Source organism: Lissotriton helveticus, chromosome 2_1 (genome assembly GCF_964261635.1).
Source record: "Lissotriton helveticus chromosome 2_1, aLisHel1.1, whole genome shotgun sequence".
Taxonomy (NCBI): Eukaryota; Metazoa; Chordata; class Amphibia; order Caudata; family Salamandridae; genus Lissotriton; species Lissotriton helveticus.
In genome coordinates this window covers 1446068048-1446095998 of record NC_136059.1, presented here as the reverse complement: position 1 = coordinate 1446095998, position 27951 = coordinate 1446068048, and the positions used below count along the sequence as shown (strand labels likewise).

General features: G+C 45.9%; 1 protein-coding gene across 1 annotated transcript in view; it reads left to right on the top strand.

Moving 5' to 3' along the window:
* KCMF1 (potassium channel modulatory factor 1) overlaps positions 1–27951 on the top strand; it is a 251875-nt gene that overhangs the window by 43343 nt on the left and 180581 nt on the right. Inside the window, exon 2 of the mRNA XM_078676369.1 lies at positions 10943–11110. Within this exon, the coding sequence (XP_078532495.1) occupies positions 10943–11110 (168 nt within the window). The remainder of the gene's footprint in view (positions 1–10942; positions 11111–27951) is intronic.

Sequence of the window (27951 nt, the reverse complement as noted above, 5' to 3'; positions counted from 1 at the left end):
CTCCAGCAGTGGGATGATAGCTGGCTGCCCCTAAAGGTTAGGGGGAGGAGTGGTGCTGGGCTGTGCCCTGCCTTTACGATACCGGCTCCCCTGTCTGCTGGATGACGGATGTCGCTGCCTCCCTGCTTCAAAGGGAAAGATTCCCCAGGACCGAGAGACTCCTGCCGCCAGAGTTTGGACAAGGGCGACCCGTGCTTAAATCACAAAAACCTCAAAGGCATCAAAGAGGGAAGAGGGGCTCGTCGTCCCCGCCATGCTGGGATTGGCCCGTGGGCCCTGACGTCATCGCCGGAGTCTCCAGAGGCCGCGCTGTGAGTGGCTCGCGACCCGCCGAGTCATCAGGAGGAAAGCCGGAAGCAGTGCCGGGATTGGCCCAGCGCGTCGGCCAAGAGCTTCACGTCACCAGAAACCCGGGAGCCGTACGGCCTGCTGCTTCCCCCCCCAGGTAACGCTCGAGTGTGTGCCTCAGACCAGCGCGTGTCCACCTGGGGGGAGAGGGAGGCGCTGAGTGTGTGGATCACCGGCGTCAGCCGGCGCTGAAGGGATCCATCGCCGAGCCCCTCCCTGGAAGCCCGTACTGGTACCCGAGTGAAGTACGGTACCGGGCTACAAGGAAGATCTTGTGGCGATCACTCATCCGAGTAACCATCAAGAGGTACAGCTCATGGGGGCATCGTAATCTTACGCGCACACGCGCCCATGATCCCCATGAAGAGATGGGCAGTCCTTTTCAACCAAAGACTGCTCGGGGTGCATTCTGAACTGCACAATCTTTAGCAACAGACTATTTTTACTTTTTAAGAACACTTTCCATACGAGGAACACTTTCGTTTCAAGAAGCATATTTTATGTTGGTTTATGTCCGTTTTAAGCCTGCCTAAAAATATATAAAAATATTATTTTTATATTATACCGGTGTGGTGTCCGTTTGTGGTGTTCATTAAGAATTACTGAAGGTGTTGGTGCAAATACATTACACATTGCCCTGGAGATAAGCCTGTCTGCTCTGCCAAGCTACCAAGGGGGTGAGCAGGGACTATCTTTTGACGTACATCCACCTTGCCTTGACTAGAGGAGAGGGTCCCTAGTTGGTCAGAGGTCGTGGCCCTACCAAGTATGGACCCCAATTCTAACAAGTACAATTCCATAATACATGCATAAACGTTCCAGTCTCCCCACAACCTGTACGGCACTCGCAATTCACAGCCAGACCCTTCTGCACAAGCCCAGGTCCCGTAACATAGGACCGGTGAAGGATCTTCAATTGTACCAACCTAATTCTCATCTGGATGGCTACTACTCTCGGGGAAGAAACCGCTTCCCTCCAGTCTTCGTCATCCAATACCAGGCCATCGGCGCCCCACTGTTCCCTAATTGTTACGAGCGGATCCTCAGTGTGATTAATCAGTTTTTTGTAGATCAGTGAAATAGTTTTGGTTGGAAGATGACCATCTAAAATTCGGTCCTCTAATGGGGAAGCTTCTGGAGGCGTAGTGCCTCGTGGAATATTAGCAAGCAGTGCATGCCTAACCTGAAGGTACCGGTACCGCTCTCCCTCCTGCAGCTGTGTCTTTTTTGTAGGGCTTCAAAAGTAAAGATCCCGTCCTTCCCCCACACATCTTTGACCTGCGAGATCCCAATGAGATCCCATTTGTCAAAGCCCTTCGTCTTCCACAGGCTACCCAAGCCTTCCGAGTTCCATAGCGGAGTAGCCAATGTAATTCTCCCGCCCCATTTAAGATATCGATTAGCCTCCTGCCACACCTGGACGGCGTGTGCCGCCGGTCCAACAAGGGGAAACCTGCCTTTTCTAGCATAGAGGGCCCTCGTATATTCCACGCCTGGCATCTGACCACGGTCCATCTCATATCCGGGGTCTAAGGGCGATCCATAGATTGTGTGATTAATCGCCGCCAACTGGGAGGCCCAGTAGTATTTCCAGAGGTCCGGCAAACCGATCCCTCCGTCATACCAGGTTAGTGTAAGCTTGGAAAATGCAATGCTTGGTCTGCCCTCCCACAGAAGCTGTCGTTGAAGGGACTCTATTTCTTTAAAATATGCGGGGGCACTGGGTCCATTGCATTTTGAAGCGCGTATAGGAAACTGGGAAGGGACATCATTTTAAACAGTATAGCGCGACCCAACAGGGAAAAGTGACAATGACTTCCATCTCGCCACATCCCTCCGGCATCTGGCCAACGGGGCCCCAGATTATTATCATATTGTATCTTTGGATCCATTGTCATGTACATGCGCAGATACCGAAACCCCATCAACTCTATTTTCAACGGACAAGTCTTAGGGATGATCGAGGGGTCACCGCTAATAACAAAAAGCACCGACTTCGCCCAATTGACGGCAAAGGCAGAATACCTCCCAAATATGGCCAGAACATCTAGGAAAGTAATCAGAGATTCCCTGGGGGTGGTGAGATAAAGCAGAATGTCATTGGCGTCGAGCGAGATTTTATCTTCCCACTCAGTTGTTCACCGCAGCCCTCGAATCGACCTGTCCCAACAGACCCACTCCGCCAATGGCTCAAGCGCCAGTGCAAACAACAGTGGGGAGAGAGGGCACCCCTGTCTAGTGCCCCTTCCCAGAGGAAAATCAGCAGACTTGTGATTATTCACCACCACCCTGGCCAGTGGACCCTTATACAAAAGACTGACCCAACCGATAAATTCCTGTCCAATACCCCGATTCCCGCACTCTCTGAGGAAGACGGGGATTATCAGGGTTACTCCGGGAAAGCCACGGGCCCGAACGGGATCCCAATAGAGCTATATAAATTGATTGCAAATAAATTGGCACCATTCCTGCGTGATATGTTCGTTGAGAGCAAGGAAGAGGGTCAACTCCCATATGATCAGCGAGTAGCCAATATTATCGTCATCCATAAGGACGGTAAGCCGAGGACAGCCTGCTCCTCTTATCGGCCAATCTCACTTTTAAACGCCGAGCCCAAGGTGCTGGCAAAATTGCCGGCGACTAGGCTGGTAAAGGTCATTACGACCCTGGTCCATCCGGATCAGTCCGGCTTTATGCCCCGCCGCAATACAGCACTTAACATACGTAGGCTGCATGGGATTCTAGACGGCGCGTCAAAGATACATGAACCGGCGGTCCGGTTATCATTGGATTCTACCATGTCCTTTGATAGAGTTGAGTGGCCCTATCTATTCGCAGTTTTGGGAAAGATGGATATTGCGTATCATATCCGCGTTGTCGGTCTCTGTATAGGTATCTGCCGCTGTATACACTAAGAGAACTCCTCTACTATTTGTTGTGGATCTGTTATTTTCCCAAAGCGCTCTGTATGTAACTCTGGCACCAATCTCTATGCCCATTCCCCTCTCTCCAGCCACGCAATCTATTTCCATGCTTTGTCGCTGTGCTCGTAAACCCTACTTTGTGTATTAGCATGCTGCAACTTGGCCCTGTCTCTAGCCAGGCTTCTATATTCATCACGTAGGAGTCTCAAGCGGTGCATCTCCTCTGGAGCGGCGTCTCCCGCCACCTCCCTCTCCAAGGCCGTTAACTCTGCCTCCACTCTGTCTACCTCTGCCTGACCCTTTCTCTTCTTCCCTGCGACTATCGATAACACTTCCCCTCTAATGACGGTTTTGTATGCCTCCCACAGGGAACACTTTGACTCCACTGATCCCACGTTATTCTGGAAACACCGTTCCGTGACATGTACAATTTCCTTCTTGGTTTCAGGGTCTCTCAACTGCCATGCATTTATGGGGGCTATCCTACCTATATCTCCCTGTCCCACCTCAAGACTAAGCAAGACCGACGAGTGATCAGATATCCCCCTACCCAAATGACGCACCTCTCGGATCCACGCCACATGTGACGCCGGCACTAAGACATAATCTATCCTTGAGAGGGAGTGGTGTGCGGCAAAAGCATGTGTGTAGTGTATTTCTCCTTGGTTTTTCAGCTTCCACCCATCAGCGAGCCCTGTGGTTTCTACAAAATCTGATATACACCGCCGGGAATGCGGCAAAATACGGGAAGGGTGTCTATCTACTTCACCATTCATCACAGCATTAAAGTCTCCCCCCACAATCAACATCCCAACAGGCAAAGTAAAAAAAAATTTGCACAGGTCACGAAAGGTGTCGGCCTGTAGGGCCGGTGGAACATACACGGACAAAAAAAGTAACAGTTCTCCCCTCCCACAACCCGGAAATACCATCGAACACGACAGTGTGCAGCTCGAACAAAAGATCTTGAACCGTTTTTTTTAATGAAGGCAGAGAATAATCTCTAAGAAAACGGATCACTACGCCTCGCAGACAGTGATAGCCTTGTCATAGTGTTTTTTTGTATTGTTAAAAAAAAAACTTTCAGTCTAGCTGCTGTGCAACATAGATAAAAAAAATGGACAAAGTCAATATACCTCACATAGGTGTGACGTATTGACTATGCCAAGGATTGTTTAATGAACAGTTGGGGTGGGAAAACAGCACCTCATTCTTGTAATGCAATGTATGTTCTCAACATGGAAGGTAGTTTTTTCCATTGACTCAACATGGAAGGAGACATTCTTCCAATCAAACGATAATCAGATCGAAATGCTTCTTGGGTGAGGCAAAGACAAGAACTGGCTGGAAAACTTGTGAACCAGGAAGGGGGGGGGGGGGAGTGAGATACACGAAGCCATTGAATCATGAAAAGAAGCGGGATACAAAGCCCAGGATCAATTTTTACCGGATGGAGTAGGTTTTATTTATTAACCGACATCTGAATTTGTCTGTGAGACCTAATAACCAGGGTGCATGTAATTTCCAAAGCAAAAGACCTCTTTTCTGCAAACTTCAAATCAGGGTACCTATTGGCTGCACCTTAAGTGGAATACTGTTGATATTTTGTGAATGTACAGCATAATTGGGGCCACTGGATTCATGCGTATCTGTGGCTACAGTATTTTTGCATTATTATGGGGTTGGCACATATTCCATCATTTTCTGCGTGATCTGCCGATTTTAGCAAATAAAAAACGGCTCAAACTGAACAAAAGTTACTAAACGTGGTGGCACTTGTTCACATGCAGTGGAAGGCCCTATGCAAAGTTTTACAGGTCATCTTTCAGTTGCTTATTTCTGCATTTAGTTGTTAAACTGATACTGATGAAGTGACATTTTTGCCCTGATAGTAATAAAGTGTAAAAAAAAAAGAAATGGGTAATGCCGCCCAAAAATTTGCTGCATTATGCCACATCATTTGGCGTTTCTTACCACATAATTTAGTGCTCCCCACTGCAGAATTCCTGTGGCCCTGTGTAGAATTAACTTGATAAATGGCATGTATAATATAAACACACATAGATCATAGTACTTCGATGTAACCTCTTGCCTAGTCATCCACAATTACGGATACATTTATCATAATATAGATCATTGGGGTACTCTGTTCTGCGTATGGACACCCAAAATAAACAATGCAATTTTCTTTCAAATTTAGGTTTTTATTTTCAATTCAGACAAATGTATGGTGCCTGCAAGTTTCACTAGACGCAGATGATTCTCTCAAGACTGAAGTAGGAGAAGCGTGGCTCAGTGGTTAGAGGCGGCAGACCCGGGAGCTGAGATCGGCCGTGGACCAGGGTTCGATTCCCCGCCTCGGCGGGTCTCGGGCTCAAAAATTCCACAGACTCGATAATTCTCGTTCCGGTGCCTACTCGACTCACGGGGTCACACTCTGCGACTCTGGGCAATAGCTTGCTTAATCTCCACTACGGCCCCTCGCGGCGGGATGCCTGGCTTTCACCTTGTGGATACCCTGCCGGGGTATCTCACAGGGGAATACCAGGACGGGTTCCCTAAGCAAGCGCTTAGATACCGTGTCGGTGATTTGCGCTATATAAATACATTTACATATATAAATACATTTACAAGTCAGCCTCGAGCAGATGACTTAGCCTGGGTACCTCGATAAATCTCAACCCAAAATTAGCCAAGCCGAGTTGTGGGTGAGAGTCTGAATTCACCACTATGTGGTGCGAGTCGTTTGGGTGGGGGATAGGAACAAACTGGACAAGGTAGAGAAAGTTACAGTGGTTATAAAGAGGCAGACTGATGAGTGATACATGAGTGACAAAGGAGACAAAAAATAGGACATGGGTCTTTTTTTTAATAGCTGTTGCATCAACAAGAGGAATTGGTGAAATGTAAGCATTTCCAATTAAGAGCCATACCTCACCATTAATGAGAATTAAAATGAAGCAGACAAATGTGCATGTGGCTACAAAGGTGATCTCATCTTTTTATGTAAATCAAACAATTCTGTACTTTTAAAACCCGATCAATTCTGAAGAAAGGGTATTACAAACATTAGGTGTTAGAAGAGCATTTATGTATTGCATTCAGAAAATAAAGCCAGTATGGAAGACAAAAGCACACTTCAAATGATGTGTCCACCATTAAAAAAGGCAGTAAATCCTGATGGTTTGTTCAGACAGTTCATTTTTGTAATTGGCAAATAACATTGGCAATAAACTTTTTTTTTAATAACATCTGTTCATCTGCAGCATGGCCCCCTACAAATAGGGTTGGCAAACATTATTGTGTAGATGTTCTATAAAAAAGCGATGCGAAATTAAGTCAGACTATTAGAAATGTGTTTGACTCTACTCATTCTTCAAATGGCCTACACATTGGGGAAATTACTTCTATGCAATCTGTGCAGGGCATGTGATTCTAGAATAGGTCCACCTTGCAAAAGAAACGAGTTACCTGTAACAATAGTTGTGCTGCATGAAACACTTCTCAATTCCCTTGTGACCATTCTTATTTGAAGGAGAGCTAGTGCGCAGAAAAAAAACTGATAAATATAAAAATAATGAACCAGTTAAAAACAAACTAAAGCTGTTGGTCAATTATTCCCTTGCACTGTGGACTTTTGGTCAAATTCTCAGTAAGTCAGATTGCCTCCACCTATGGCCAGTGACAAAAATTAAAACTTTATTTCAAAAGAAAATAATCCCTGACCCCAAACCCTAGATACCCCAATAATGAAATGAAAGGCGGTATTTCTAAAGCGCTGTCACTCCGAAGGAGGCGTCCTGGCGCTGAATGAACCTGAATTAAAAAAATCAAGCTTTAAAGCTGTTGGTACAGTAAATTAGTTTCTTTCGCATTCTGCCCAGCAAGGATAAGGAGTATAAATAAGTACACATTGATGCTCTGATGTAGCTCTTGTACCCCCTACCCCTTTTCTCGAGATGATTTCTCACTCATCTCATTGTGGTCTGCCTCGTCTTAACATTCATATAGACAGCGGTGAATGGAACGATTAAGTGGATGTTCAGTTGGCTAATAGATAGGCATGGCTTAGCCAAAGTGGACAAATAGAGTGTGGGGTCTAGGCTAGACAATCTACTACATGCACTTTGTTTTTAATACCACCCCTCCCATGCTGCAAAAAGTGGTTAATTTTCTTTTTTGCTCCTGAAAGGGGACATTGGACCTTGAAATGCAATGCTGCGGTTAGTTACCCGAACAATATTTTTCTGTTTTATATAGAGAGGTTTCTAGCTCAGAACGAAAATCTGTCAAATGTATTTCACATGTTTATAAAAAATCCACCATTATTGAAGTTATTCTCCAAAAAGTAGCTGTCCGTTACGCAACCAATCAATCAGGTTTCTTATAGAGCGTGGCTAATCACCTGTTAGGGTCTGAAGGTGCAGGCTGGGTAGAGGGGGATTTCTGCGGTTCAATTGAAGAGCCAGGTATTTAGATCCTTCCTGAATTGAGGTGGTGAAGGTGATTGTTTGAGATGTAGAGGTAGTGATTTCCAGGTCTTCGCAGCGAGGTAGGAGAAGTATATTCCTTGGCCGAGGTCTTGTGGTTCTGTGTGATATTGGCCTGGGTCAGTTGGGCAGAGCAGAGATGTCTGATGGGTGTGTAGAAGGGGAGGTGGTGGATGAGGTATGCATGTCTGGTGTTGTAGAGGGCTTTGTAGGCTTGTGTGAGGAGCTTCAAGGTGATTCCTTTGTTGATGGAGAGCCAGTGAAGGTCTCACAGGTGACCGGCGATGTGGCTGTGGTGGGGGATGTCCAGGATAAGTCTGGCGGAGGCGTTCTGGATGCTCAGCAATTTATTTCTGGAGTTTTTGGGTGGTGCCGGTGTAGAGTGCATTGCCGTAGTAGCGCTTGCTGCTGATGAGCGTCTGGGTGACAGTACTCTGGGACACGATGGGGACCCACTTGAAAATCTTCCAAAGAAGGCGGAGTGTGGGGAAGCAGGAGGATGAGACTATGTTGATTTGGTGGTTCATGGAAAGCGAGGAGTCGAGGATGATGCTGTGGTTGCATGCATGGTTGGTGAGTGTGGGGGCGGGTATTCAGAGCGCTGCGTGCCACCAGGACTCTTCCCAAGCGGAGGGAGTAGTGCCCAGGATGAGCTGTTCGGTTTTGTCAGAGTTGAGTTTGAGGCAGCTGTCCTTCATCCAGGTGGCGACGGCCTTTATCCGGTTATAAAAGTTGCTCTTAGCAGCTGTCAGCTTTGCAGTGAGGGAGAGAATCAGCTGGGTGTCGTCAGAGTTGGAGACTGTTGAGTCCGTGGTTTCCGACAGTGGCTGTAAGCAGCGCCATGTAGATTTTGAAGAGGGTGGGGCTCAGAGAGGAGCCCAGAAGAACTCCGCAGTTTATCACTCTGTTCTGAGGAGAATGGTGGGAACTTAACTCTAGGTTCAGCCGGCGAAGGAAGAGAGAATCCACTCTTAAGGATTTGCAGCGGATGCCAGAGTCCTGGAGTCTCTTGCAGAGGGTGTGGTGGGAGACCGTGTAGAAGGCGGCAGAGAGGTCCAGGAAGATGAGGGCTGTAATTTTGCCTCGGTCGAGGAGAGTGCAGATGTCTGTTGTGGAGAGGAGTGCAGTCTTGGTGCTGTGGTTGCTTCTGAAGTCTGATTTGGAGTAGTTGGGCATTGATGGCCTTCTTGATGACTTTTGCTGGGAAGGGGAGCAGAGAGATGGGTCTGTAATTCCTGAGGTCCATCGGGTCGGCAGAGGGTTTTTTCAGCAGAGAGTAGATCTCTGCATGTTTCTGATCTTCAGGGAAGGTGGCAAACTCGATAGAGCAGTTGATGGTTTGGCAGAGTTCGGGGTTGATTGTGGCACCGGCTTGGTTGGAGATGTGGTGGGGCATGGTTTAGAAGGGACTCCAGAGTGAATGCTTTTCATGGTCCTTAGGGTGTCATCAGTGGTGAGTGTGGTCCAGATGAGCAGGGTCGTCTGGGGTCTGGAGAATTGTGGTGCGTTGGTTTTGGGTGGCGTTCTTTTTTTTTTTTTTGAGGTGGGTTGTGTGGGCCCTGGGTGGCAAAGCTGTTGTAGATATCTATAATCTTGCTGAGAAGAAGGTGGAGAGGTTGTCGCAGAGGTCTTAAAAGGGGGTGATTTCTGTGGCATCCGTGCTGGGTTTGGGAAATTCTTTGATCAAGGAGAAGAGTTCTTTGCTGTTGTGTATGTTGGCACATTCCAGTATGGCAATTTTCTTTGTGGTTCTGATGAGGGGAGATGCTCCTCTATCTTTTCTTGAGCTATCTGCAGGTGCACCTAGACTCTTGGAGGGCGGGGGAGAACCAGCTGGCTTTCTTGGAGGGCTGCTTACTGAAGGGTTTCCCGAAGGTAGCCAGTGTGTTGGCTCAGTCAGAGATCCATAAGTGGAGGTTGCGTGGTGAGGCATTGGTGCCCAGGAAGGTCGGCGGTGGGGGTATTGCGGAGGGAGGTGACCTTGTTCCAGCTTCTGCGCAGGTAGCTGTGAACACAGTGGTGTTTGGTGGGATTAGTGAAGAAGTGGACACATTGGCGGTCAGTTCAATGTAGTTCAGGAGTGTGGCTGTTGGAGATGTTGTTGCTTGTGGAGAAGATGGGGTCAAGCGTTGGTCCTGCTCAGTGGGTTGCGGAGGTGACCATTTGTCCTATAGTGGTGATGTTCTCCAGTAGGGATGAGGTGTTGTGGTAGTTGAGATTGTCCAGGTAGAAATTGAGGTCGCCGAGGAGGATGTAGTCCAGTGAAGCGGAGGATGGTGTGCAATGAAGTCTGCTATGGTGTCACTGAAGGAGGGACGGGGTCAGGGAGGTCTGTAGAAGAGTGCTGCGGAGGGTGGCGTTTGGGTTGGTCTGGACCTGGAAATGGAGGTGCTCCATGTTGGGTGAGTGGTTGTCAGAGCTAGTTGTGAGGGGGAGGGTGTTTTTGTGTACAATGGCAATGCCGCCTCCTGGTCGGTTGGTATGCAGTGATAATGTTTAACCGCTTCAGCGCGGCGCGAATTTTCGCGCTGTGCTGAGCGTTCTAATGAGCCAACGGGCTCATGACGGAACGCTTCTGTCATGAGCATAGGCTAACCGACGCTCATGACGGAACCGTTCCGTCATGAGCATGGAAGGGGTTAAGGCATTAAGGGCTGCATGCATGCCCTTTCAAAGCATTCAGTTCACATTTTCATTCATCTGGAGCCAACCACAACAGCCCCTATCTGTGATATAAATCATTATTTGTAGTTGATGCTACAGGTATTTTGTAACTCTGCATTTTCTTACCAAATTCGAATCTAGTATAGATTTTGTTAAAAAATAAAAACATTTACTTTTAGTAAACAATAGGGCATTATTTTCAGTGCAGACCAGGTTACTGTATGAAATAAAATTAAATCAAACCGAGGGATGAGAACAAGCATGAACTGTCTTTGAGAAACAGAACATTGCTAATTGTTCAGAATACTTATAATTAATGCAAACTATCAGTGATGGCGACTAAGTCATTGCTTCTGAGTAGGAGTTATTAGATTACTATTTCTAGAAAAATCCTGTGTTAATTAAAAGTTATCATGTAACCTATTTCTTTCACCAGAGCTTGCTTTACCTCGTTATTGAATTCCAGCAACATTTGTATTCGTTTGGTAGTTATATGTCACTTTCTTTCTGCTACAGGTGTTAGTTGTGATGCATGTTTGAAAGGAAATTTTCGAGGACGCAGATATAAGTGCTTAATTTGCTACGATTACGATCTGTGTGCTTCTTGTTACGAAAGTGGTGCGACGACAACCAGGCATACAACCGATCATCCAATGCAGTGCATATTAACAAGAGTAGATTTTGGTAAGTTTTGATTCAGGTATGTTAAAAATGATTTATTTTATTTGAAACCTTATTGCAATAGTGATTTGAGAATTGCAATTTCCTTTCTAAGGCACAATATTTCTAAGATTTGTTGCAGCATAAATACTATGGTATTATACTCATTGATTAAGAAATTGAAAGCCAGGGATACTATTTGGTTTCAACACCACCGGTAGGCCCATAGTAGATTGTTCTAGATGGCCAATTTGTTTCATTTGGCTGATCTTCAGCACAATAATGAGTTCTCAATATGCATTTATGCTTCTTAGAGAATTCAGGATAGCAAGTTTAATTATAATTTTCTTGCCTGTTAGTGTCTCTCGCTGAACTTGCTTCTCTCCACATTGCATTTTTACTCATATCGTGGTTTTTATGGCTTTCTTTGCCTTTGATTCTCCCTACCCTCTGAGAGCCTCCCTTGCTACTGAGCCACTCCCAACATTTATTTCCGAAGTTGCAGCCTATCCCCATGCTACTACTCCACTGGACGCTCCTGCCAGTGGCTGCTGGAGTGGCGGGTGGAGGATTTACGCATGTAGGGGAGGAGGAGGGGGGTTAGAAATACTTTATTTGAAAAGGGGAAAAAAGTATCTCTAGCCGCCTCCAATGTTGTCGCATGGCACCGCCTCTCCCCTTCCTGCCTGGTCCCAGCAGCCCATGGGACAGACTCCCATCCAATCCCCGTGTACTAAGCAGCGCAGGGATTGGCCTGAGTGGGCTAGAAAGATGCTCCGCTCTGGCCAGGGAGGCTGTGGGGTTTCTCCAGCCCGGCTGCTCAGTGAAGCTGGGCTGGAGAAAATGTAAGTGTGCATGTGCGTTTTGGTCGGCCTGAGACGGCCGGCCAAATACACGTGAGCACTTAGGGAGTGGAGTGCACGTATCACTCCAACTCCCCCTCCTATGCCTTGGCCACACCCCTCCCTACAGCGCTGGCTCAGAATCGGCAAATGCAAACTAAAACGATGCAAGAACATTGTTCTATTTTTTTATTTGCTGGCTCTGAGCCAGGCAGTTGGCCGACACTCCTTTGCCATTGCGGAGTAGCCGCCACTGGCTCCTGCCTACCTTTAAGGATTCACTTTCCATCCCACTAGAGAAAGATGCCTTCGACAACAAGTGTAGGAAGTAAATTACTAGCAAAATGCTGTAGCTGAAAGATCAGATTATCAACAGAACAGTGGACGGGCTGAAGAGTTTGCCTGTGGATGCTGGACCACCACCTAGGGGCAGGATATTGGTCGAGGAGAGGATAACACGGGAAAAGTTCCAGGGCTATGAAGGCAGAGTAGGGTATGAACAACTTGTGTAGCAACTTTCATGTGTTTTAAGCCTTCCACTTGTTGTATCAGTTTGCACTTGACTTTGCATCCCACATTTGTTTTGTTCTGTCCCTTGGATACTCTCATGGTAGCTTTGACTGGCTATTGTTCTTTGGCCTCTTCCTTTCACCTTTGTGTACTTTAGAAGTACCACCTAATTCTCATGTCTTGGGTGGTAGCATTCCAATCATCATTTGACTCATCCTCACCTTTATTTTGGAGTTTTGGAGAAGCAGGACACTGCCAGTAGACTACTCAATCCTGCTCTATAAGACCATGCATAGACTACCCTGGGCTATGAAGTCAGTACTCCAGCTCCAGCTCCAGCCAAGTTCACTTCAGATCTTAATCAACCCTCTCTTCACCTCTCACTATACAGGTAACAGCTGGTTTCCGTTTCCTTTTCCTAGGAATATTGGAGGAGACGTTTGAGATTGTATTTTTTTATAGCCGGTTTTTTATGTCAATCTTGACACTTTAATTATATGTACAGGTGGTTGACCCCATGGGACTATGCACCGACTGATTCGTTCTATGGTGCTTATCCATCAAGGTGTTCACTGGCATTGCAAGTGCCACAGTGTACTATAATCTGTATGTCTCTATCCATATATGATGTCACATGGATAGTGGAAATTCAGCAGCTGATTCAAACTGCGTTAGAGCTTTGGAGAGTGAATCTTCAAATTAATGTAACCACTTTAAGGACCCCTTACCTCCCCAATTGCTGAAAAGGATTGAATACATTGTGATGGCTATTGTCAAATCATGGTGAAGAAGTCCAAAATAGAGTAATCTACACTTTCCAGAATTTGTGATTTTCTTGCAAAATGTTTGTGTCCACTGCGAAACCAGTACAGCCATCATGTTTTGACCATACAGTTTTGAGACTTTTATCAAGGCAATCTCTTCGCTTAGATTGGAAGTCCAAATAAAGTGGCAATCCTGATAGAGGATCAGTAAATCTCCTAACTATTGGTGAAACAATCTAAATTACATGGGTAGCTCCTCGTATATAATCAAACCTGTTTTGCAGGACCATGTGGCAGTCGTGTGCTACTGGGCCTCAGCTGTGGGGGTTAAGGTAGCTTACCTCTGTTGTCCCAGATCCCGTGCTACTATGGTTCTGCAAACTGGGCAAGTACAATCCTTTTCACACTTGACTTTCAGGGTAGTGAGGGCAAGCAGTCACTGGCTTCGCAGTGATGTTGTGGGGGATGCTTGAGCTCAACAATCAACAGACCGAATAAAATAAACATTCAGTCCAGTTACCTTTTCAATAAAGTTAATGTTCAGGGCATATGGGCTGCAGACCATACACTATTGCATAAGACCACCATCAGGTGGTGGGCCAGGATGATTACACTTTGTTGTTGTCTTGGAAGAGTCTTTGTCTGTTGGATGACACCTCCCTTAAATCGTAGTGCGCATGGGCATCGACTCCATCTTCAGATTGTTTTTTTCTGCCATCGGGCTCGGATGTGTTCATTGTTCGGTCCCGTTACCGATCTCTTTTCGAATTCATAAATCAATCATAATACCATCGGCATCGTCTTCGACAGTGATTCCGGTTACCAGCGTCGAAGAAAGGCTTCAGTTCTCGATTCCAGCGTTCGTTGGGGCCGTCGGGCCAAACTGCGCCATTGGGCCTTTGGCTCATGGAAAGAACGCCCTTCAAGAAGTGCCCTCAGTGTGGGCACAAATTCCCTCACACCGATCTTCATGAGGTTTGCAATATGTGCTTATCTCCAGAGCACGAGAGTCGAGACTGTGAGGCCTGTGCTTCTTTCCGGTCAAAGAAAACCATCAGGGACCATCAAGCTCGAATAGTAATGGCGCAGTCATCATCATGGACACCAGACCTCATCATAGACGAGGCTCAGATTGAAGTATACGCCGAAGAACAGCAGCACAAAGACATCGCTTCCTAAGCAGAGGATTCAGCTTCTGGAGTCGAGGATCAATCCGAAGATGACTATCTTTCAGCTGGTCAACAGGTCGTGAGTACAGACGTCGACCCTGTTCACCCCACCATACCGGGACAGGCTTCGATTCCACCTCCACCTTCCGGTCCAGGTGCATACCGACCAAAACCTTCCGACGGCCCGCCTTCTGGCTCGGCAGCGAAGAATATAAATAAGCCTCCAATTGACTCGGGCTGGAGTCAGCCTGTCGGTCCCGAAAAGCAGAAGGTCCTTAAGCCAAAATTAACACCGGCACCAAAGCATCCTTCGGTACCGAAATCGGTCAAGCCGAAAGCAAGTTCGGCACCGAAACAGGTTCCCAAAGCTACCGAACCAAAAACCACCCCGGTTCCGAAAAAAGTAGACCTGAAGATGGTTCCGGTACCGAAACATACTTCGGCTCCGAAGGTAGATGAGTCCAAATGTACTCCGGGAACAAAAACTTCGGATCCAAAGAGCACGGATCCTAAGAAAAAGTCTTCGGAACCGAAACCAAAACCTTCTCCAAAGACAATAGACACTGTAAAAAATAAGCATTTCGGCCCCAAACCAGATAAATCGGCGCCGAAAAAGGATTTTCCAGTAGAAGAGCTTTTCAAACATGACCCAAAGCAAAAGACTCTTCATATTAATCCAAAGACTGGACATATCACTTCAGTGCCTGAGAAGAGGAAAATGGACTATCCTAAACCACTGCCAGTTCCTCTAAAAAAGCATGCTCAAACTTCCCCCATAAGGATTCCTTCACCAGAAGTAGAAATACCAATAGATATTTCTCCTGTACATTCACCATCTAGTACACATAGTCTTATACCACAAGATGAGGATGATGAGGATAGCTACTCACAAGAGGTAGAGAGTGAACACCACATAGACAACATTAATGACCCAGATGATATTCCTGGGTCATCAGGTGACCCATGGGCAGATTATAATGCACCAGATGCACCAGATCTGCCACAAGACGATGTATACCCATCTAGATCATCTCCCCCTGATGACACTATTGGGTTTACGCAGCTCATTCATAGAGCAGCTACTTTCAATGGAGTAGACTTACACACAGATACAGTGGAAGAAGACTTCCTAATGGACACACTAATGTCGTCACATAAGACCACAACCACACTTCCAATACTTTGTGGAGTGGTAAGACATGCACCCGAAATCTTTAAAGACCCAGTTCGAGCCAGGCTAATTAACCCCAGACCAAATAAGACGTACAAAGCGGCTCCAACTGATCCAGCATACATTAAAGGACAGTTGCCATTGGACTCACTAGTAGTGTCAAATGCGAGAAAAAGAGCTAACTCGCAGACAACAGGGGATGCTCCACCCCCTGACAAAGAGTACGTTTTTAGATGCTTCGGGAAAACGCACCATTTCACAAGCAGCCAATGTCTGGAGGATTGCTAACACTAAAGCTTTGTTAGCAAGATATGATAGAGCTCATTATGATGAGTTAGAGTCACTCATGCAACACTTGCCAGAACAATATAACCAGTATCTTAAACCAGCCATTTGACTAACAACATCTTTTCGGTCCATCAGTCGATAGTGCACTAGAAAAGATGAAGGATAGAGACAGGGAAAAATCCATGGGAGCTTTACAAACGCAAACCCATAGACCTTCCTTTCGTCGCTCCTCATATAGGGGCGTCTCTAGGGGTTTCCAAACTGACACTACCTCCTCTTCTTATAAAGCGCCAAACCAGACCTCGCCCAGGAAAGGATATTATACAGGAGGGTATAGAGGAAACAACAATAAGGGCTGAGGTAGAGGAGACAACAATCGCAACGCCTCTACTCCCAAACAGTGACTTCCCTTCCATCCCCCCAGACCATTCCACTCCTGTCGGGGAGAGGTTACAACCGGTCCATAACTGTCTGGAACTCCATCACCACAGACAGGTTGGGTAAGACAAATAATTCATTCAGGTTATTGCCTGGAGCTCACTTCCACTCCTCCAACAATACCACCCAGGCAGCGTCCCATGTCACAAGAACACCTCATACTGCTAAGACAAGAGGTGGCATCTCTACTGCTAAAGAATACAATAGAACCAGTCCCAAAACAACATCAAAACACAGGAGTTTAATCTCTATATTTTTTCATACCCAAAAAGGACGGGTCCCTCAGACCTATTTTAGATCTAAGGCCCCTAAACCTGTACATACAATCAGACCACTTTCATATGGTCACACTATAACCGGTTCTACCGTTGCTAAAGAAGGGCGACTTCCTTGCCACATTACATCTCAAGGACGCCTACTTCCACATTCCCATCCATCAATCGCACAGAAAGTACCTACGGTTCATTCTAGAAGGTCAACACTACCAATTCAAGGTACTCCCTTTCGGAGTAACTACAGCACCCCGAGTGTTCACAAAGTGTCTAGCAGTAGTAGCAGCACACTTAAGATTGGACAACATTCATGTCTTCCCATATCTGGACGACTTGTTAATAAAATCCAAGTCATACAACCAATGTGTACAGCACACGCATTAAACGATATGCCTGCTACACAAACTGAGATTCACAGTAAATCAAAAGAAGTCACATCTCCAACCATCCCTGTCTCAGCAGTATCTAGGTGCTACAATAGATACCTCCGAGGCAATAGCGTACCCCAACCCAACAAGAATACAGAGTATGCAGGATCTTATCAAAAGATTCCAGCCACAACACACGCTACCAGCTCGAGTGTTCATGCAACTAATAGGAATGATGGCATCTTGCATTTTCATAGTACCATATGCAAGACTACAAATGCGCCCCATACAAGAGTGCTTGGCAAGTCAGTGGAATTGGGCTAAGCAACAAATAACAGATCTGGTGGTGGTAGACGACCGGACATATCGCTCGCTGCAATGGTGGAACACCAAAAACCTTTCCAAGGGCCGGCCGTTTATAGAACCTGTTCCACAAATGATACTAACCACAGACGCATCTCTCACAGGATGGGGAGCGCATTTACAAAGACACACAGTACAGGGTACATGGACAATGCAACAAAAACTACTCCACATAAATCATCTGGAATTACTAGCGATTTTTCTTGCTCTAAAATCGTTTCAGCATTACCTATCAAACAAAGCTGTACTAGTCCGGACGGACAATATGACAGCAATGTACTACATTAAAAAACAAGGAGGAACACACTCCCTACAGCTCTCCCGGCTGACACAGAGCGTGTGGAGGTGGGCCATTTCTCAGTACATTTTTCTATTAGCAGAACACCTACCAGGAGTTCACAATAAAGTTGCAGATCTGTTAAGTCGTCAGAGACAACAGATACACGAAAGGGAACTTCATCAAGTTCTTCAACCATTTTTTCAAAAGTGGGGTCAACCAGAGATAGATCTGTTTGCTACAAACCACAACTCCAAATGCCCAAGCTTCCCTGCCAGATGCCCACACCCATTATCCAAAGGCAATGCGGTATGGATGAACTGGTCAAACAAATTTGCGTACTCTTTTCTACCTCTCCCACTAATTCCATTAGTGGTACGCAAGCTACAGCAACATTCTCTCACATTGATTCTCATAGCACCAACGTGGGCAAGACAACCCTTGTACACCACGCTACTAGAGCTCTCAGTAGTACCACATCACAAATTAAAACTCTCCCCACATCTACGGACACAGAACCATGAAGAGATTATGAATCCAGACCCAATGCAGCTCAATCTAGCTATTTGGCTCCTGAGGTCTTAGAATTTGGATATCTAAATTTACCACCTGATTGCATGAATGTCATAAAAGAAGCAAGACGCCCTACCACTAGAGCATGTTATGCAGCAAAGTAGAAAAGGTTTGTTTTATATTGCACAAATAGGAACATCAACCCCTTAGATGTTTCCATACAAAACATCATATGCTATCTGTTACATCTGCAAATATCTAACTTAGCGTACTCCTCAATCAGGTTACATCTTGCTGCTATAGCAGCATATCTTCAAAACAGACAACATTTGTCATTGTTTAGAGTACCTGCAATCAAAGCGTTTATGGAAGGACTCAAAAGAATAATTCCTCCCAGAATACCACCCTCTCCAGTGTGGAATTTAAATATTGTTCTTACAAGACTTATGGGTCCTCCTTTCGAACTATTAACATAAGTGTGAATTACAGTTCCTTACATGGAAAGTTGCTTTTTTAGTAGCTGTTACCTCACTTAGAAGAGTAAGTGAGATCCAAGCATTAACAATTCAAGAACCATTTATACAACTTCATCACAATAAAGTGGTTCTTAAAACAAATCCAAAGTTTCTGCCAAAGGTCATTTCACCTTTCCACCTCAACCAATCTATTGAGTTGCCAGTATTTTTCCCCCAACCTCAAACAGTTGCAGAAAGAACTCTACATACATTAGATGTAAAAAGAGCGCTTCTCTACTACATTGATAGGACGAAACCATTTCGTAAAACTAAACAACTGTTTGTGTCCTTTTCTCCTCCACATAAGGGAAATCCTATTTCAAAATCCGGCATTGCAAGATGGATTGTTCAGTGCATTCAAATTTGTTACCAAAAAGCAAAACCCGCTCTATCCATTCCCCCTAGGGCTCATTCTACCCCTACGTTAGGGGCATCTATGGCCTTCCTAGGAAATATACCATTAGATGACATCTGTAGAGCAGCTACATGGTCTACTCCGCACACATTTACAAAACACTACTGTGTAGATGTGCAGGCAAAACAACAAGCTAGTGTGGGCCAGGCTGTACTCAAAACATTATTTCAAACTACTGCAACAGATGCGGGTGGTCGCCGCTAAGGGAGAAACTGCTGTGCAATCTATGCAATAGTGTGTGGTCTGCAGCCCATATGTTTTGAACGGAAAATGCTACTTACCAGTATGCATCTGTTCTTGGCATGTAGGACTGCAGAAGCACACACGCCCACCCGCCTCCCAGGCTACCTGTATCTGTTCCAGTATTATCCTATTTAGATACACAACACATGGTCATGTCTATCTGTACTCATACAACTCCATCATTTGCCCAATGGCGAAAACAATCTGAAGATGGAGTCGATGCCCATGCGCACTACGATCTAAGGGAGGAGTCATCCAACAGACAAAGACTCTTCCAAGACAACAACAAAGTGTAATCATCCGGGCCTATCACCAAATGGTGATCTAATGCAATAGTGTGTGGTTCTGCAGCCCTACATGCCAAGAACAGATGCATACTGGTAAGTAGCATTTTCCTTCTCTGGACACTAGGTTGACAAGTGCTGTGCCCACCTTGCTTCCCCCACTACTTCCCCCAAATTCTCTTTCCTGGTTCTGGGTTCCTCCCAGTCACTCAAAGTGTAAACCGGAGTAGTGTGCCTAAAGCACAAGTGCTGTTCAGTCACCCCCATTCATATGCCTGCTCAGAATCATGTCTCATAACGCCCCTCCCACACTCCCCCATGCGATCAGTCCATCCTCTCAGACTGCACAGTGCTCAGAAGACGAGTGCAGCAGTACACTGGCAGGCTTATGTGGAGTTCCTTTGACTAGGTCATCGAGTCCTGTTCATCGGCATGCCTGCTCAGCTTCTTCGCAGTCCAGAAATGTCATGTTCCTGCCTAAACCTTTAAGTCCAGTGACTCCTTGCAGTCGGCAATTGCAGCTTGTACAGGTGCCAGGTGACCTATAGGTGTGGCCGTCAACCGGGCCTTCAACACTTGGGCAATTACAGCCCCGCTTATGCTGGTTTGGAATTCAGCAGATGCTGCTCCACAGAATCAGAACAGAAATTTCACTGAAGCTGCCCCATACAGGCGATCAGGAACTGGGCAGATGCATCCCCACAAGGGCTGATTAACTGCATTGTCACGGTTTCCACCTGCAACCATTACGAGAGTTTGGCGAGGTGGGGCCTGCAATATCTGGTTCCCACTAGTTCTGGTCACTTCAGAGCGACCAGGATTATGCTGGGCTGTGCTTCTTTCTGTACAGTCTTTCCTCATGGTAGACAGACCTGCTTCCTCTGTCGGTTGCGTATCTTCTCCAGCCATAGTTTCAGGCTTCAGATGATTTCTCCCCACCAATGGCAGGCTGGCTGCCTGACTGCACAGCTGATGAACAGTACAATGCGGAGCAATCACTTCCTTGGTCATCGGGTGGTTGGAACTGGAACAAAATGGGGTCGTTGGGACCCCACTTTTATACATAATTAGAAAACAGAAGAAGCAGAGCTACTGTAGAATTGATTTGAGGTAATTCTTCTTTCAAGTGTCCTTTCCAGACTCCTTCAGTCACAGCTTCTCACAGCTGAGTTGCCTTCGTCTTGGAGCACCCATTACAAAGGTGCAATGGATTATGAGGTTCTGCACTTGGCTGTCATCAACCCAACTGAAATAGAAATCAGAAAAAGACAAAAGGGCAGGCCCCATCTAAAGGCTTCCTCGCCTTATGCAACAGTCTGTTGTCCAGCCTTTCACCCCTTCAATCCATCAAATGGCAGCATTCAGGCAAACTAATCCGCAGCTCCTTGTATCTTCTGAGGGTGCCTTCTCTCCACCCTGCTCATTTTATTATCTAGGTTTTTACCCTCCAGCTAAAGGAACATGAGCAGTACACATCCACTGTCTGAGAGCACAGTCTTCACCGTCTGTTTTGTGCAAGGCCAGACCAGAACAGACCAGGCCTGGGGCATCCAAAATGGATCTCACAGGCCTCCATTCCACAAACAGGCATGTACCAGACAGTCCACACTCCCCAACACACTAAGCACGCACTTGTGATGTTAATGCTAGGGACTGAATCAGTGCATAACAGCGGAACTTTACATGAGTAAAGGCCAGTGGGCTTAAACTTCAGTGAGCCTGATAAAAAGGTGCGGTCATACAACTGATCCATAAAACATGTTATGCTGTCACCACTACTCTATATGCTTAAACCTAATAACAGGGACAGGAGTCCTTTATCTCAAAGGAGGGCCGGTATCTCTTAACTGTGCACAGAAGAATTAGTTGATTCCAACGGGTTGATCCAGCATGAACCTGATGAATTGATCAGGGATAAATATTCAACATCACATCACTTTGGCCCATACACATTCACCTAAATCCCTGATGCGCTGGGGTCAAGTTTGTTAACTTTACTTCAATTTTACTTTTGTGTACTCAGGCCCTAAATTTAAGCACCCTGTACTTTTGCGTATTTAACAAATTTTAATCGACTTTTCATCTACTTGGTCGATGGACCAACAAGTTAAAGAGTTGATGGCAATGGTAATTCTCAAAACCATTTAATCATCGAAACTGGCTAAAATAACTACAAACTCTTGGTGAGATATAATAATTTTATCTATTAATAATAAATGCTCATAGCGATTACATAAATTCAAATACTGGAAACCTCATGAGAGAGAGAGTTCGATCTATAGCAGAGTAAAAACTGAAGCATTCATCAACATTATCTTGCAAAGAATGGATAGATGAAGAGTCATTAGATACAAGTAAAAATATTTCAATTTTAAACCATCAATTTGGAGGGGATAGATGAAGAGCCAAACGTTACAGAGACAAAAATGCGACCGCAAAATAATTTCTGCTATGCTAAGTTAGATCAGATACAAACCCAAGGCATCTGTAAGGGGAAAAAACACGACCCAGCCCTAGGCAGCAGTGGTGGGCCCCTGAATCAAGAGTCGGGGATCAAAGACTCCAGAACCAGGACAGGAATAGCTAGGCCTCTCTGCAAACTGATGAACAGCGACGCATCCCTCATTTGGACACCTTGAGCCTAAGCCTTAACCACACCCCTAAAGCACCTATTCTTATACCCTAAAGGTACATGTCTGTCCCACAACAGTTCCTAAATTTGCATTTTCTAGCTGAGGGATTGGTTGAGTTCTAGAGGTGGGAAGTCACCCAACCATGAAATCATCTACTTTTGACTACTTTTGACTACACTATCGTTCTAAAACATTTTTTGATATAGTCATGAATGCAGCTCTCTCTCATAAGTACACATGTATCAAACGTAACATACTTTTATTAACAATTCATAACATCCGTCGACTTCATGTGCAGTTCCCACATTCATATTGACTGTTGGCAGGCTTTCAACGTTCATTTCTTCACCAGGTCAAGCTTTTTCTGCTCTGTTCAGCACTTTCAGTTACCCGGTCACATGGTACCTGCTCGCTCCTAATTCCACCCGCCCCTGTTTAAGCCAGCTTTAAAAGATGGAGGACTCGTCCATTACTAAAAGGAAAGTAAAACGGACATTTATTAATTATGTGACAATGCAATTTTTACTCTTTACCATCCACTTGAGCTCTACTTCATATTAACGGTTAGCCTAGCATAGCACAAGCAGAAAAGCTGCATTATTTATTACGATAAAGCAACACACACCATGCTTTTTGCTAAATACACATGCGGGCTTGCCATGCAAACCTTTTTAGTTCGTTCTAAACACAAGATTATTACACTTACGGTTATTTATGTATTATTCGGGGTTAGTTCATGCATATTGCAAAGCAAGCTTCCGTGCATGGTGTAAATGTGCACATTAGTTGTTCTAACACTACTTACTGTTAGTATGTATTACAGGGGTGATCGATTGAATAGGTTTCTTTCGTGAAATCCTGCTCCATCAATCCCCCCTCCGATGACTTTTAGGAGCCACCATAAATACTCACCATACCGAGTGGCAGCTTTTATTTTATCTAAAATTTACTTTCTCTCTTTTTATGGCACTCTCATCTAGCTCTTTCATCATATTATAGTATTCTCCTTGTATATCTTCTAACTCTATTTCTTCTCTCTTTCTCTTTATTCCTTTTCTTTTATTATTTTTGTCTGTTGCATCTTTTCTTTCTCTTAGGCATTTAACAACACTTATACGCTGTTAATATTACTAGGGCCACTATTGCTACTGAAAGTACTGGCATTATTATTTTTCCTAATAACCTACTTCCAAAAATAGAAAAACACTCACCGACTGAGGAGAAATTTTTACCAAGTCTCTCCTAAACATCGTCAACTTCCAGTTTGGTTAAATCATTATATAATTTTGTAATATTTCGAATATATTCCTCTATCCCTTTACTTTTGTCTGGAATATATGTACAGCAGTGTTGAATTTTTAACATGCCACAGACTCCACCCTCTTTTGCCAAAAGAATATCAAGGGCAAGTCGATTTTGCAAAACCATTGATCTGATTGCCACCATTTCAGTATCAGTCATCAAGAAACCACCAGCAGTATCTGTTGATAAACGATTAACTACTGTGGACAATTTTCGAATTTTGTGCAAATTCAGAACAACTCCAAATGAGGGTATCAGTGCACCAAAAATATCACCTACTATTTCTGAAAAAAGTGCTCTTTTACTACGTTTTCGTCCTTGTTTTACTTCATTGATGCTATTGTCTTTACAGTCTACATGGTAGACTTTTGGAAAAACAATTGCAAAATAACAGCTACCATTCCAATGTGCAGGCAACCTATAATAGGCTTTCTTACCACACACATAAAAGAATCCTAGGAAAACCGGATCAGTTCCACCCTTTAATCCCCATCCTCCAGTAATTTGGAAAGTATGCTCACATTCACTAGTGCCAATGAAGGAGTTATAACCAGTCTTCATACTAAGTAAACATAGTTTCCCTTTCTGTGACCAGTCCAGGGACATTGCAGCGTATGTCTCACCCTTCTCATGATTTCCTTCGCTAAAATCCCTAGGTGGTGCCTGTGGCTTCTGTTCATCAGCCTTTCTTTGGAAACTTCTATTTCTACCATTTCAACTTCTATTTTCTACCATGTCTAAAAATAATTCAACATGTAAGTTACAAGTTGTTGTTCTTTTTTTTTTTTAAACATATTTTTATTGATTTTTCTGTTTCACTCATACATTACATTGGTCTTCAGTTGTATACTAGTTCCGATGATCATCATGCAGTATTACTCACAACATAATACAGCCATTCTTGTTCTTTACACTGTGCAGGTATATATTCATTTCCATAGCAGTATACACCGATCACTTCCCACACAGCGTGAGTGGTGGTATCCCCAACCAATCTGAGAAATAGCCAAATGTGAATAGTTTATTTCCTCTCGCATCCTTGCATGTGGGTAAAACATTACGCATCTTAACAAGTAACCTACAACCCTCAACTATTCTGTACCCTCCCTCTTGTCTTGGGTCCATATGAGCCTCTCTTATCTATCGGCAGCACTTACATAATCACTACATATACCACACACTTTTCGGATTAACCTCTCGCCTGTGCGTGTATATCCAGGTCCCAGACTCATTCACTTCTTTGTGTGGTGTTAACAGTAGCATTGGGATCTACTACCAAGGACCTGCACGCCTCCAGCATGACATCCCATTCCATTGCAATCGGGGTCTTTCTGAGCCCCCTTGCCTCCTCTCGTCTCAACGACACGCTTTCCGCACCTCCCCAGCGCAACAATTCAGTATGCCATGCATATGCTGTGGCCGGGGTTTTGGACTTCCACCGCAAGGTGATAGCTCGCCCCGCCAATAGGAGCGCCAAGTTTATAAACCTATTTTGCACTTTATACTTAGAAGTGCCTATTCTCAACCCCAGAATACATCGCTCGACTGTATTAGGTATCTCCCTGTGCGTGACTTCCACTGTGTGGCGCCTGACTGAGTCCCAGTACCCTCCAATTCGTTGGCATGACCATATAATGTGTACTAGGTCCGCCCCCTCTAGCCTACATCTGGGGCAGTGATGTCGTTTGGTGGGGTACATCTTGTCAAGTTTGCTGGGTGTTAGGTACGCCCTGTGTAAAATCATAGTTTGAATATACTTGAACCATGCGTTCCGTGACACCTTTTTGGGTTGTTCCATTATTCTCTACCATTCTTTATCCTCCAGGGTCCTACCAATGTCACCCTCCCAGGCATTGCGAAGTGGAGTCAGATCTATTTGTGTGTGGGAGCGCAGCCCTACATACAGCCACTTAATGAGGTGCCAGCCCCTCCCCATATAGTACAGTGTTTTAACCAGGTCATTTGTGGGGGTGTTCCTGCCTTTGCGGGGGCCCAGTGTGTACGGACGTATTGCAACAATGCTGTGTGCAAGAGGAAGAGGTGTGCCGGTGCCCAGTTGCCCGCACAAAATTGTCGTGGTCCAATAACACCCCATCTCCAAAGAGATCCGCCACGGTAGTAACCGCTGCATCCAGCCACGGTGCGAGCCTACGCGTCGTCAAGTGGCCACCTTGTAAAGGTATTCCCAGCATAGGTATATTCCCGGCATATGCAGGGGGCGCCTTGGCATATTGCAGGGCTGCTCTCCAACACTGCAGAGCCGTACGCAGCAGTGGGGGGAGGTCCCTCTGTATCTTGCTGTGTGGCAGCAAATAAGCATGTAGCATTCCTCGCCCTATGTCTTGCTCAGTCATCCCAATTTCCTGCAGGTTACAACCCACTGTCCAGTAGGACAGCCACTGCAATTGACAAGCGTAAAAGTACGCTCGGAGATCAGGTACTCCCAGGCCCCCTCCAGACGCACTACGCTGCAGCTTCTTTAGGCTAATCCTCCGCCTACCCGTCCCCCAGATTAGGTCTATAAGTAATGTGTTCATTAATTTAAAAGTGGGACTCTGGAGCAGGAGCGGTATGTTTGTGAAATAGTAAAGGAGCCTCGGGAGGACCACCATTTTTGCTTTCGCTGCGCTACCCGTTACTGAAAGTGGTAGTGTGGTCCAGAAAGCAATGCTAGACTGCAAGGCCCTCAGGGGTTTTTTCAGATTGCCTTCCAGCATATCTGCCTGAGTCCGATAAATGCGGATGCCTAGATACTTAAACGTGTGGGATGCAACCTTGAACTGTAACGTGCCAAATGTGAATTCTGGTGAGGACGTCTGTTCCTTAAAATAGAACACCGTTGATTTTGCTGGATTAATAGCTAGACCCGACAACTGTTCAAAACGCTCGAATAGCGCAGCAATAGTAGCCATTGGGGCGCAGAGGTCACGCAGGTGTAGGATAATATCATCTGCGTATGCCGACAGCAAGTGTGTGGTGTTTCCCACCGTAATTCCCATATCAACCAACTCTGCCCTGATCTTCAATGCCAGAGGTTCGAGCGCCAGTATAAAGAGGAGCGGCGAAAGCGGGCACCCCTGTCGCGTTCCCCTGCGTATCTGGTATTCAGCCGATATGTGCCCACCTGTTTGCGCTCTTGCCGTAGGGGCATTGTAAAGGAGGCGGATCCACCTGACCTATTCCTCCGGCAGTCCAAATCCCTTTAGGGCCCTAAATATGTAACCCCATTTAATGGAGTCGAACGCCTGGCGCATATCTAGTGAGATGCAACCCGCGTAGTCATATCGGCTCGGGACCTCTGCAAGCAGGTGATGCAGTTTCCTAGTGTTCAATGATGTGCTCCGCCCAGGCAGGAAACCCGTCTGATCTATATGCATCAGTGTATGCAATGTTGGCAGGAGTCTATTAGCCAGCACCTTACCAAGTATCTTGTACTCCGTCCCGAACAGTGAGAGAGGGTGGTAGCTGGCCATGTCCGTGGGATCCCTGTCCGGCTTAGGAAGCAAAACCACCAACGCCTGCGCCGTAGTAAGGGGCAGGCGGTCCTTCTCCAGCGCCTCTCTGTACAGAATTTCCAGCTGGGGCACAAGAATATCCACATAGGTAGCATAAAATTCAGCTGGCAGGCCATCCAGCCCCGGGGTTTTATTTCGGGGTAGACCCTCGATGGCGGCTTGAATTTCTGACTGAGGTATGGGGCCTAGTAACCCTTTCTGTGCGGCCGCCGACAACTGGGGACATTTTATTTATTTATTATTTATTTAGCGATTTATAGAGCGCCTGGTGACCCGGAGGCATCCCCGCGCTATAACATTTGTGGAGACCAGAGGAGAAAAAGAGGGGACTTAATTTTGGGAATAGCAGCGTTTTCAGTTTTTTCCTGAAAATCAGATGACTGGGTTCCAGCCGCAGGGGGCGGGGTAGTGAATTCCACCTGGAGGATGCTTTAACAGAAAAGCGTCGGCCGCCGGTACGTGTCTTCCTGTATCTGGGGACGTTGGCCAGACGCTCAATATCCGAGCGAAGGGACCTGGGGGCCTTGTAAGGGGTAACCAGGTCTCTCAGAATAGCAGGGCCAAGACCATTAAACAGTTGGTGTGCAGTGCACAGGGCCTTGAATTCGACCCTTTGACGTATTGGAAGCCAGTGGAGGGCCTTGATTGCTGGTTTGGCTGATACTCTGGAAGGGAGGTTCATAAGTAACCGGGCGGCTGCGTTCTGCGTGCGCTGGAGTTTAGCCATGGTAGCTTCTGGAGCTCCCAGATATACCATGTTGCTGTAGTCCAGCCGCGCAAGGATCAGACCTTGGACCAGGAGTTTCCTGGATAGGGGCGGAAGTATTGGGAGGATCCTGCGGATAGAGCGCATGAGACCAAAGCAGGTACCTGCTGTTTTGGATGCTTGGGTTTTCATCGACAGCTCGGGTTCTAGCCAGACTCCTAAGGTCTTCATTTCTTGTTTCGGGGTGGGAATTTCCCCAAACACGTCTGGCCAGACC